This window comes from Macrobrachium rosenbergii, chromosome 2 (assembly GCF_040412425.1).
Source record: "Macrobrachium rosenbergii isolate ZJJX-2024 chromosome 2, ASM4041242v1, whole genome shotgun sequence".
In the NCBI taxonomy this organism is placed as follows: domain Eukaryota; kingdom Metazoa; phylum Arthropoda; class Malacostraca; order Decapoda; family Palaemonidae; genus Macrobrachium; species Macrobrachium rosenbergii.
The window spans coordinates 71,444,006-71,458,062 of record NC_089742.1 but is presented as its reverse complement, the minus strand read 5'-3'; the positions used below and the strand labels follow the sequence as shown (position 1 = coordinate 71,458,062).

The 14,057-nt window shown below is 32.6% G+C and overlaps 1 protein-coding gene across 10 annotated transcripts in view; it reads left to right on the top strand.

The window, feature by feature from the left end:
* LOC136848362 (T-complex protein 11-like protein 1) overlaps window positions 1-5,124 on the top strand; it is a 97,227-nt gene extending 92,103 nt beyond the window's left edge. For all 10 annotated transcript variants that reach the window (XM_067120686.1, XM_067120671.1, XM_067120673.1 and 7 more), the window contains 3 exons: window positions 213-397; window positions 1,461-1,627; window positions 1,844-5,124. In XM_067120686.1, coding sequence (XP_066976787.1) covers window positions 213-397; window positions 1,461-1,627; window positions 1,844-2,097 — 606 coding nt within the window. In that variant the 3' untranslated portion in view covers window positions 2,098-5,124. The remainder of the gene's footprint in view (window positions 1-212; window positions 398-1,460; window positions 1,628-1,843) is intronic.
* Window positions 5,125-14,057: the final 8,933 nt, after the last annotated feature.

Here is a 14,057-nt window from a genome sequence, read left to right as displayed (position 1 = left end):
ATCATTCTAGAATTATTTCTCAAAATTCTGACATTGACATTAATTGGGTTTTGAATGGAATTCCATTATGTTTTCCTTGTGATAATGGGTATTAAAAATATTTGAATCGTTTTGTTATTCTAGAATATTTTCATCTCAATTTCTTTACCTTTTTATATCTTTGATCATTACAAAATATTAGTACAATAATGTTTTTTCTTTTTTTATTTTAGACAGTTGTGTTGGATGGCAGCAGATTACTTGAACTTAGGGACCGCTTGAGTCAGGTGTGTGTATTAGGAGCAGTTTTGCTCGTCACATTCTCATCTGTTGGTCCAATTGTAACACAACCTGATGCCTTTAAGCTGAAGCTGAAAAGAAACCTGTGCATTATACTTGATCCAGCCCTGTCAGAAAAGTAAGTGAATTGCAAGAGAGTTTTTTGTTTAAGGATTGCAATCTCTTTTTTTGAAATATAAACTACTGTATATAACACTTTTCATTTTTTGAAAAATAAAGTACTCTATATAACACTTCTCTAAAGTTAGAGCTCACTTAAAATTTATGGATATGTTCTCTCAACATTTTGATCCTGAAGAGTAATGTAGTGTCTCAAAAATTAAACAAGAAAATATTTAAAGCAATCCCTTGTTTATCCAGATTAATACATCCAATACCTTGCTCGATATTGGAAATTTCTGATATCTTGAAAAAACACCACAAATATAAAATGGCAATTTCATTACATTTTTTTCTACTTTGTCACTACACAATACTGTATATGCTTATAAACAATAAACAGAATACACTGTACAATACTGTATGCAAAATAAAAACCAACCTGTTCAGTATACTGTATATAAAATGCTTAAATAAAAGGTTTATACTGATGCATTTAGCTGAGAAAAGGCCTGTGGTATTGATTCTGTTTGGGAACTTTCATTTAATAACTAGAACCTCCCAGGCTGAGTGAGGTTGGAGGTGTATGCTATATTTAATTTTTTATCATTGCTCTTATGATTATAAAAGGAATGAAAGTTCCAACTATTGTGACCAGATCAAATTGACTGTTCTTCATTCCAAACTTCATTGAGGTAATACTATCTCATTTACAAATTGGTCACATGTTTTACCCATAAGTTTTCTCGAATCTTCAGCATTTCTTGTTTTTCCAGTCTAGAAATTGAGTGCTTAAGTTTTAATTTACTAATCTGATTGTTACGATTAAACCCTCAAGATAGCACTTTGAATCAGGAATGTTAACTGGGTAGGCTGGTTGAACTATTTATTAAAAATACCTCTCTGCAACCTAATTTCAACAGTATTTTTAATCCACTGTAGAAGATTGCTAATATAGAGCTTCTCATTTAAAACTTTTATATTCTGAAGGAAGCCACTGATGCATGTTGTGAGTCTTATTTTCTTTGAAAAGTTTTGTATTAAAAAAAAAATGTATAACAAACAAGTTTTCTTTGTTTTAGAGATACAATGGATGTTATGGACAACATTGCTGAGCAAGTTGTTAAAGAGGTAGATGACCATCTCAAAGAAAATGAAAAACCACCACTTCCTGTGTCAGCCAGAAATGCATTGAAAGCCCAGGTTCTTGAAGTAAAAAATATGGACCATCGTATTAGGTCCCTTATTAGTAAGTATCAAAGTACAGTCATTTTCTCTGATTATGGAACTGTATTTCTTGTATACCTGGGTTTTATAATTCTATGACCACAGTATTATCACTATAGTTTGTAGCTGTAAACTTGGAGATGTCATGGCCTTCTGTAGATGTATAATTGGTAAGAAAGGTATGGACCTCTTGGATTGGTTAGTGTCCAAAATTATTCATTATTTTTTTTTTTCGTAGGTAAGCGGGCAATGGAGTTTGTAAGTGTCATCATGAATTCTACAACTGCTCGTCCTGTTCAAATGCCGCCAGGTCTTTCAACCTTGCAAGAGGAGTTAGCACATATCTGTGGAACTCTGATTAGACTGGTAACACATAATCGCTCTGTATTTGGAGAATATTATGCTGACATTATATCAAATCACATAAAACAGGCAAAAGAAACTGGTGCAGAAGACAGCAGTGATAAGAGTGAAGCTAGTGCAAGTGTTTAGTAGTACACAAGTTAAACTGGAGAAATCCTGTGAAAGGTTTGGAGTGTCTTGAAAATTTTGAAGTGTAATAGGAGTGCCTGTCAGTGTAGACATTCAACTATTGGCAGAAGCCTATTTTGAATAGTAAATAACTTCTTTTTTATAGTAATTTTTTTGATGTTGAACTGTAAAATAGGGTACTGTGTAAAAATGCATAATTAAGATTTAAAATGAAACAAATTAGAAAATGTTTCTCTTGTGGATTTAGAACACAGAAAGCAAACATTTGTTGGGAAATATAAGGCCTTTACTTTCATGACATATGGGGCCACCCCATTGTATTAGCATTGATCATAATGGTCAGGGTGAACAAAAGAGGCAGAATATCTGTCATAGGTAGGATATACAATACAGTGTCAAAAACTTGCGTGTATGTTGCAACAATGAAAAATAGGGTACAAATTTTAGTGATCAGCTTTTATTTCTACAGTTGTTGTTATTGGAATAAACTTTGTAACTATTAGCTCTTTCTTTAAAAAGGTTAGGATAAGCAGGTAAATTTGGGAGTCAGTGTTTTAACCCTTCCTCAACATCTTTGTATATATATCTTTATTTTATACTATTTAAATGGTTTTCGTTTCCATAACCCCCTCAAAAATTGTCCTAAATCTTCATTCCATCTAATTTGTGTAAACTGAGGAATGCTTATCTGACAAGTTCTTTTAAGCAGTTAAATCATTCCTGTTTTACATTGATTTATGGAATATATTTTTCCACTGAAGTAAAGTTTAGTCTGTGGGTTAGAGCTTACTAGGATTGTGATTGTGAAAGCTCTGTATGATGTACCAGTGTAATCTTTATGAGTCTTGAATAGTATTTTTATATGCAATTTTCAAGTGCTTCTGACTGTGCATTTTTGCTGGCAGTGCAATATTTTTGAACGGTTGAGACAGCTTGATTTCTATGGTAGCTTGGGTTAGAAAAAGAAGCACGATACTAATCTATGTCTTTCATTTACAGTAATTGCCACATGTAAATAAGATTCTGTAATCATATACTGTAATACCAGATTTAAAAATATGCATCTTTAATTACTTCTGATGCAACCATATATTTATGGCTATCCTCTTTTGATTCGCAAAGGATTTAATGGTATGGCATTGAAATACTTTACTTCTTATGAATGTGTAATTTAGAAATACGATTACCAGTTTCTTTTTGCAATTAAAGCATAAAACTGAAGAGGAGCCAAATTCATTCTTTGAAACTTACTTTCACAGTTAAAAGAATTTCCCAATATTCATATGAAAATTGTCATCAAAACTATGTTTGAGTGATACAAATGAGTGTCATCAAGGCCTTGAGATTGTTATTGGAAAGCATAACTCACTGCTGTCCATAATCATCAAAGCCCAGTGGCTATTAGGAGGAAGAAATTAGGTTTTGTACTTTTCTAAAATATTACAGTACTCTTGATCTTTTTCAGCTGGTCTTATTTTCAGGTGTAAAATGACCTTTTTTTTTTCATATATATTGTTGATTTTTGACACAGTAGATATAAAGCCTAAATAAGAAGAGATGAGTAAGTTGATAGTATAATTCTTGTTGGAAAGGTTCCAACATAATGTTTTAAGGAAAAATTGAGGTCCCTGACTGGGTGGTTTTATAGTGGTTGAAAGTACTGCATTGCATTTGCTCATCTGTAAATTTGCATTTAAAGGCATATTTTATTTTTTACAACTTACATGTCAGTAATGTGTTCTGAATAACATCAGTCAAGGTGATTTACTTCATTTCTGGTACATTTGAATTTTTTATATGATAATCCATAGAGTACAACTTAGTAAATTGATTCCTTTAGAGAGGACAGTCAGGACTTCCATCTGAAAGTTCCTACCTGTACAATTCCTGTCCCTCCCTCACCACAGTAATTTTCTTTCTTCCTACTTTAGTAGTTATTTTATCATAGATTTATGGAAAGCAAAGGTTATGTGATATATTTTTTGTACTAAAATTTTTGTTTAACTAAAACTGCAATTGCACTCATCACCTTGTTTGGAGTTTCATGTCAGTCATAGCAAACTTTCCATTGATGATAATTTATATAATAATAAATAACCCATATGAACCAGTCCCAAAGTTAGGAATACATAACACAGTTTAATGTTATGTGATTGTATAGTTTGGAAACAAAACAAAAAATTGTTAGACTATTCATTTCAGTTTATCCAACTGTTAAGATTTGAAGGAGTTGCAGTCTACTGTATTAGATAGTGTCTTAATTGAGAACAAACCCTTTGGACCAGCCCTAATGAGAGTTTACATTGTTTACTCAGTGATATGGTTAAACTATTTATTGCCAATATTATACTTGAAGAGCTTTAATCTTAACAGTCAGCTGGAAATTTAATAGAATCACTTTCAGAAAAGTAACATTATGCAAATGACTTGAAAAGAATTATGATGTGTGAATGTGGCAAAAGATTTCATAAAATTTTTCATATGAAACTTGGGATTCCCCTGGCAACTTCCTTTGATAATTTTTCTTTTCACATTCAGAGACAAGACTGTATTTGAGATTTTACAGAGTTGTTTTGATTAATAATCTTGTCTCAAAGAGCTAGATTAAGTTGTGGTTCTAAATATTGTATACAAATGCATTTCAAATGCATAATTATGGAATTCAATCTCTATGAGGTTTGTCTCTTAATTTTGTATTGTATATATATTTGTCATATCTTTTTGAGGTTTTATTATATTTTTTAACAGTTCTGTATTGTATTTCATACTTGTATTTTCAGTTATGCTACTAAAAGAGTATGCTTCTGGTTATATGCTTAATTTAAATGACAGTTTTCTTACTTACATAGGATTACCAGCCAACGAATAACTTGTTAATTGTAAAACCATCAGCCTAGTATAGCTGTAAAGATTGAAATACAAAAAAAAAAAAAAATTGTAATACAATTCATTCACTAGAATAATGTACTGTAGAAAAGCTTGTACAGAACTATAATATGAACCATATAAATAAAGACAAAAAGTTAATTTGTTATATACTGACCCCACACACACTATTATCGATCGATTGATTGATTGACTATGACATTTAGGCCCAAAGGTCAAGTGCTGGAACCTATCAGGGTCATATAGTGCTTTTTATTTCACAATTTTCATGAAAACAAGGAATTTAAAGGTTTCCCCATTGTAAAATTTATACAGTAAATAAAGTACTTTTCATATATCACAACTATATTTCTGAAGATCTTGAACTCTTGCTGAACCCACAAGTTTATCGTCTCTACACTGTCATCCAAAATCTCTGAAAAATCTTTTTCTTTAAATCTTCAGCCGAAAACCCGTGGACAGAGTCGCTAGACTATACACCCAAGAGGGTGCCAAAGAGAAATCAGCCTATGAAGAGACAAATTAAAGGAAAATGTAATAAATTACTGTATATGTGAGGAAACTAAAATGTGCACCTGAATTCACAAGATATCAGTAAAATGCACAAATGAATTTGCCTCTCACTTCAGCATTTGGAGGTCAGCTACACTTGGCAAAGTATTCCACATTTTATTTGCAGCCTAAATAAAACAAACTGAAATACTATTTCGAAAACAACACACTGTTGCAGTTCCAGACTGCCTAGTGTTGAAAGGCAAAAAAGCTAGGTCAGGTACAGTGCATTTTATGCAGCAAACATAGTGAACTCGCCTTATATCTATGCCACAAGTCAACATTAAGAGTTGGCAAAATAAACTTGACTGATGACATAGATGTACCCAAGAGTTTGAGATGAAAGTCAGCACCCAAATACAAAATTCCAAACAAAGATTAAGAAAAGCATTAAAAACTTTGATATAATAACTACATTATGAAATGTCTGAAAGCACTTCTGCAAGATACCAACTTCCTGAGAAACAAGCAAAATTATGTATATGCCTCTCAAAAGTCAGTTTCTTTTTAAACATTATACCTAAAATCTTCAGTCGCTGACATTTAAAACCTTACCATTTATAATGATTTATATGTAACTCGTGATGCAAAAGCAAAAGTACTCTGGCTCAGTTATCATACCGACTTTTAGACGTGTAGAGCTTCATGCCCCAAATCCTACTCTACTCATGAATATGCGCTTGTTCTCTATGCAAGGATTCTGAAGTCACAGACCTAAGACATGGATTGATATGACAGATTTTTGAAGTAATATGTATTTTTCCTAACATACAAACCTGAGGCCTTAATATATGGGGATTTACTTTCAGTGCAAGCTGGAACTGGCTGTTAAACTTAAAGAAAGGTATGCATTCACTTTACCTTTTGGCCCAAGTAGCAGAATGAGGGGTGGGGTGGTAGAGGCGGGCCATTTATGTAAAGACCCCAGGTTCGTATGTTAGGAAAAATACAAATTACTTTAAAAATTTGTCATTTGTTTCTACACGTATACAAACCTTCGGTTGTTACATATGGGAGACTTACTTCTTGGTGGGAGGATTCTAGGCAAATATCTAAACTGACTGGTAGTTTGCCTCAAGTGGGGTCTCTCTTCCTGGTCATGTAAGAGCAAAGGAAGGAGACCCAACCTCTGATCTGCTGAACATGTGACTGCCAGACTTCTGGGCCTTTCAAATTAATGGGATGTAGCATCATTGATTCAAAGAAAGGCCAGGATGTACCCATACTGTCTGGGACAAAAAAGCTGAAGACCAACGGGTTTGTTCACTGTCAGTCCCTCTCTCCCCTTGCTAGAGAGAGGGTAGGACTTGCATCTATTAATCCAAATGAGCTAGATTATAGATAGGATACTCAGTCATCTATAACACCTGCATGCAAGCCTGTCAGCATGTGATGGCTTGCATTCCGTACCTCTGCCCACTGGGAGAGGAAGGGTATAAGGAAGAAAGGTAGGAGGCCAGTCCCACACACACCCTCTCTTTTGCAGCTGTACACCTTAGGCGAGATGCCACCTGTCCCCAATGGAGTTGGGTGAGCTACATGACTATTGAGCAGCCACCACAGACCCCAAGGAAAAAGAGTCCAAGGATCTATGGGCAACGTCCCAAAGGTAAAACAGGGGGTGAATGTGGTCTGTCATGAACACATTCCTGTCCTTAGTACCTGTCCGACAGTTTCTTCCCGAATGCAAGGGGGCAGACTAATGCTGCTGACCTTGTGAAATCTCTCCTGGAACATACTGTTGTCCACCACGTCAGCTGTAAAGTACACCTGTTTGATCATTACATGAAGTCAAAAGAAATTATGCTCTTAGACACTGCTTCTGGTAGAGCCGGAACTGGAGCATTTAGGTTGCCAGTTTATGAATTTTAATATATATATATGATGATGTATATATATATATATATATATATATATATATATATATATATATATATATATATATATATATATATATATATATATATATATATATATATATATATATATATATATATATATATAAAGGGTGTTAAATATATATATATATACAGCAAAAATAATATTGATTATATATATAAAAATAAAAAATACATTGATATGGACAAAAACAAAAATAATTCAGAACAGGTATTTATTAAGTTTCTCTCTAATTGATATGGACAAAAACAAAAGTAATTCAGAGCAGGTACTGTATTTATTTAAGTTTCTCTTTGAGTATTCAATATTTTGTGTGGCCTCCATCTGCCTGTACCACAGCCTGCATTCTTTAGGGTATGATCTCAGCAAACCGCAAAAAAGCTGAGACTCAAACTCCATTTCCCTGAGCACTTCGGTCACCTCTCTTTGCAGGTCGTCAAGGCTTGGTATACCATCATAGTTCACTGTGCGTGCTTCAGCATGATCCTTCAAGATACTACCAATGTTTTCACACACATTAAGGTCAGGGGAGCTACCTGGAAATTCACTTGACGACAAGAAATCGATACCACTGTTTCGAAGCAGCTCCTGTGTCTGAAGAGCCTTGAAACATGGTGCCTTCTCATGCAAAAATGTGACTTCTTCAACAGATAACACATTTTCAGGATCTTTGAGGAAAGGAAATACTCCACCAGTAAGCACAGTTTCTCTGAAGTATTCACCATTCCATGACTGTCCTTTTTCTTTGATGATCCACATTAACCGTTTGACTGTGAAACAGAGAAAAATTCCTAAACATTCAGGAAATTTCACAACTTGGCGATAGCACACGTCATCGCTGATATCATCCAACTTTGCAGCCAAAATGATGTCATTTTTATGATTTGGCTTCCTGACTGTGTAAATGAAGAATTCATCTGATGCGGCAACATGGAGAAAGTCAGCTTCATCCCAATCTTTAAGAAATGAACCACAAAACCATGCAGGGTCTTCTCTCCATTGCTGAGTGATGTTGGGCTTGCTGATAACATGAAATGGCTTGATACCAGATTTTTTCAACTCACAATATACAGCACTATAACTTCTCTTCTTTCCCCTTTTTGTTTCTAGTTCAAGCACCAATTTACGTAAAGACTTTCTTGGTCTACCCAGTGCCTCAGCTATGATGTCTTTTGACTCCTGAGAAAGGACTTGAGGCCTTCCAAGATTCTCACTTTTTGCAATGACAGTCATATGGATTTTTGTTCCAGCTTCTTTTAACAAAGGATTCATCTCTTTTAATGTATTTAGCTATTCAGAAACGTGAAATGAAGGATGCACCAGCATTCCTGGAGCCTCTGAAGGTTATAGCCCGGATTCGGTCAATCCATCTGATTTCCTCCGAGTCGTTAGCCATGGCTGTATAACTCTGTCACTCAGTCTGAAAATAAAGGAAATATACTTTCCATTTGTTCTGTGGAGGGGGGGCTCTAATTTTGAAACACCTGGTATATATACAGTATATATATGTATGTATATATAATTATAATTTTATATATATATATATATATATATATATATATATATATATATATATATATATATATATAAAAACCTATATAGGTCACAGATATTTTATGAATTACAATACAAAGTCGATTTTTTATTAATATGTGATATTTTATGGCAATACAAAGGCATTTTTATTAATGCATTGAAGAACCTTGAGAGGATGCTTACCTGGTGTCTGGGCTCATCCTGATTAGCAAAACTGTACACATGTTGAATGCGTCAGATATTCTAGAGATGTGAGAACATCCCTGCCTAGTGACAAGACTTTGTGAGTTTGTTCGCTGGAAATGTCCAGATTCCGGATAATTCGGCTCTAATTTCAAAACACCCGGTATATATATATATAATATATATATATATATATATTCTTATATATATGGTTTTCATAATGCAGTAATCTCCCATTAGTCATTATATATATATGTATGTTTTCATAATGCAGTAATCTGTGTATTGTTGTATACTGTATAATTTTAAGTTCAGATGTGCAGATTCCTTAGAGAGTTAGCTTAAAGTTAATGTGTTTAAACCCTGTATGGTTTACAAGAAGGACGACATATGGAGTGGAGAGAGAGACAGAGGGTGGTTGTTCTCTATAAAGAGGCGACTTGTTTTCGTAAATTTACAAGACTGCTGAAGTAACACATTCCTATATGGCTCAATCATCCCGTACAGGACGCTGTTGGGTGGTGTCACGAAAGTTGCCTAACATTGTTCTGGAATTTTCCACGAGACGATATCTTTTAATTTTATTATAATAACTAGAGATTCTTTTGTTCTGAAACTATGTAATAATAAATATTATTAGTAACTGTAATTCCACTTTCTCTCTAATTATCGTTTTTAAGGTTTTAAAATGAAAATCTCGTCTAAGACCGTTCACACACTCGTATGGACAAACAGCCACGCCATCTATAGACACCCATACAGAGAAGATCATTCAGAGGCTGTTATCCATCCCAAGGGGAACTGCGGTTCTCTTTCTCCCTCTCTCTCTCTCTCTCAGGACTTCATATGTCCTGTTGTAATGTAATTGATATTTTTGTAGTCGATGGTCACTCGTAACTTTTAACTGTTTAATTCCTTAGTACTGTATATGTGTCTGAGTCATCTGAACAGTGTATTTATTGAGTGAAGGTAACGGCGCCTAATAATAAGTGTAACAGGTCTAAAACGTGGAGAAACTAGTTGGTACCAAGGTATTGTAACATAATCATTGGTTTTTAGTGTACTAAAAATAATATTTACAGTGGTTATATGCAATTATTCTATTTTTTCCTTTTTTAATACTTTTTCATGTTGTATGTTTTATGGTTTACTTTTTGAAGAGTTTTATATACATGTGGTGTGCTTGCTATTGTCTTAATGCTTTGCTTTACATTTTGATATTTTTTTTTTTTTTTGCATAGTATATTTCTGTCTTTTGTATTCACATTTTTGTTTGATTGATTTAGTTGCCTTATTTTGTTTAACACCTGAGAATTAATTATCCATTACTTAACAACTAAAATTTTACTTGAATAAATTTTCCTTAATTAATAAATTTATTTCTGGTTTAATTTTGACTGATGATTAATTCAGACTTAGCCCAATTTTGTTTTGTTTTCAAGTAATAATAAATTTCCCTGAGACTGTTAAAGTCATGTATAATGTTTGAATTTAGAAAAAAAATTTTGTATTTAAAATTGTTATATCTGAGTTTCATTTATTGACCCAACAGTAATTTTGATTTGAACTAGATATAGAGTGGTAAGTGAGATGTTTTCTTTCAAGTAACTGAAGTGAACTCGAACCAGGGAAATACTTAGACTTGTATAATATTGTTGGAGTGAAGCCCTTTGATTTTACCTCACACCTGTTTTAATGAACTTATTCTGCTTTCTTGCATGATTGATAAGTTTTATAAGGGATCACTGTTGCCTTTAGAGAAATCAGTCTTTTGTATTTGTGATGAGGGTTCAGGTGTCTGGCTGTTGTGAGGTAACTATAATTGTCGGATAAATGGTAAATGGTAAGTTTGGTAATCAAATATCTAGCAGTTAGATACCAAGTTTAATTTGAAGATCAGACACTGGGCACTTGTCACAATATATATATATATATATATATATATATATATATATATATATATATATATATATATATATATATATATATATATATATATATATATATATATATATATATATATATATATATATATATTATATATTATATATTTATATATATATATATATATATATATATATATATATATATTATATATTATATATTTATATATATATATATATATATATATATATATATATATATATATATATATATATATATATATATATATATATATATATATTATATATTATATATTTATATATATATATATATATATATATATATATATATATATATATAAGGGTATATATATATGTATATATACTGTATATATATACTTATATATATATATATATATATATATATATATATATATATGTATATATAATTATATATATATATATATATATATATATATATATATATATATTATATATATATACCCATATATATATATATATATTTATATATATTTATATATATATATATATGCAGAATCTACTGGTCACTTTTACCAGACACATATGTAATTCTAATAGCCACAATGCCCTCTTAACTTCCTAATTTTTCGCCCTTTTTGGATATGCTTGTAACTCTGAAGCCGATAGATCCAAGGGAAGAAATTGAAGAGCCTGTGACGACCGGCCGTGGGAAGTGAACCGAGTTACCTTCATCACAAGGAGGTAACGTTGCCGACCTGACTACGAGAAGCATAAAAGTCTATCACCTCTCGTACATATATATACCTGTCGTTTTCAGATATATTTATTAGAGCTGGAATAGACCCATCCTCACCATCGTAGCCAAGTGGGCAATCGTTTTTATTGCTTTTTAGGCTGAAATATATATGCAGAATGTACTGGTCACTTTTACCAGACACATATGTAATTCTAATAGCCACAATGCCCTCTTAACTTCGCTAATTGTGGCTATTAGAATTACATATGTGTCTGGTAAAAGTGACCAGTAGATTCTGCATATATATTTCAGCCTAAAAAGCAATAAAAACGATTGCCCGCTTGGCTACGATGATGGTGAGGATGGGTCTATTCAGCTCTAATAAGTATATCTGAAAACGACAGGTATATATATATGTACGAGAGGTGATAGACTTTTATCCTTCTCAATAGTCAGGTCGGCAACGAATTACCTCCTTGTGATTAAGGTAACTGGTTCGCTTTTCGCGTTCGTCGTTACTTTTCTTCAATTTCTTCCCTTTGATCGATCGGCTTCAGAGTTACAAGCATATCCAAAAAGGGCGAAGAATTAGCGAAGTTAAGAGGGCATTGTGGCTATTAGAATTACATATGTGTCTGGTAAAAGTGACCAGTAGATTCTGCATATATATTTCAGCCTAAAAGCAATAAAACGATTGCCCACTTGGCTACGATGGTGAGGATGGGTCTATTCCAGCTCTAATAAATATATCTGAAAACGACAGGTATATATATGTATGTACGAGAGGTGATAGACTTTTATCCTTCTCGTAGTCAGGTCGGCAACGTTACCTCCTTGTGATTAAGGTAACTCGGGTTCGCTTTCGCGGGCCGGCCGTCACAGGCTCTTCAATTTCTTCCCTTTGATCTATCGGCCAGAAAGTTACAAGCATATCCAAAAAAGGGCGAAAAATTAGCTAAGTTAAGAGGGCATTGTGGCTATTAGAATTACATGTGTGTCTGGTAAAAGTGACCAGTAGATTCTGCATATATATTTCAGCCTAAAAAGCAATAAAAACAATTGCCCACTTGGCCAGCGATGGTGAGGAATGGGATTACAGTGACATAAATATATCTGGAAACGACAGGACGGTGGACTTATTATCAGGTAAAAATTTTTATCCTTTCGTAACATATATGAAAATATATTACTTCTTGTGATTAAGGTAATTGGATATTAAAGGACGTTTGTAGCTTTCTGATTCTTCCTATGAATCTATCGGTGATGTGATAAATAGTCATAAATGGGGCGACAAGAATTACACGGTCAACATGGCAGAGGTGGGTGGATATTCCAAACGCAAAACACCTGGTAAAAGTTCGACGGGTGAGTTGATGGGAGATGGTAAAAGCTTATACCTCTCGATTGCCCACTTGGTTACTGTGTGTCACTGGGTCTGATTCCTTGCTCTAATAAATGGTTCTGAAAACGACAGGTATTATCAACTAAAAAATTCCCCTTGGTAACATGATAGAAAATATATTACTTCGAGGTAGAGTGAATTGGATATTAAAGGACGTTACTAGCTTTGTGATTTATATGAATCACGGTGATGTGATAAATAGTCATAATATGGCTCTTCAATTTCTTCCTTTGGATCAACATGGCAGAGGTGGGTGGATATCCAAAAAGGGAAAAACACCTGAGTTCAGAGGTGAGTTGATGGAGATAGTATTACATATGTGTCTCTTGTGACCAGTAGATTCTGCGTTAGTGTGTCACTAAAAAGTCCAATTCGATTGCCCACTTGGCTTCGATGGTGAGGATGTGGACTTATTATCAACTAATAAATTCCCCTGAAAACATACAGGAAAATATATTATGTACGTAGAGGTGATAGACTTTGATCCTTAAAGGACGTTTGTAGCTTTCTGATTGTAATGAATCCTTGTGATGTGATAAATAGTTCATCTATAGGCTATATATATACAGGCTATATTCAATTTCTTATATGATATATATATATTATATAGTTATAATATATCCATAAAAGGGTGAAGAATTATATATATATTAAGATATATTATATATATTATATTATATATATATATATATATATATATATATATATATATATATATATATATATATATATATATATATATATTATATATATATATATATATATATATATATATATATATATATATATATATATATATATATATATATATATATATATATATATATATATATATATATATATATATATATATATATATATATATATATTATATATATAT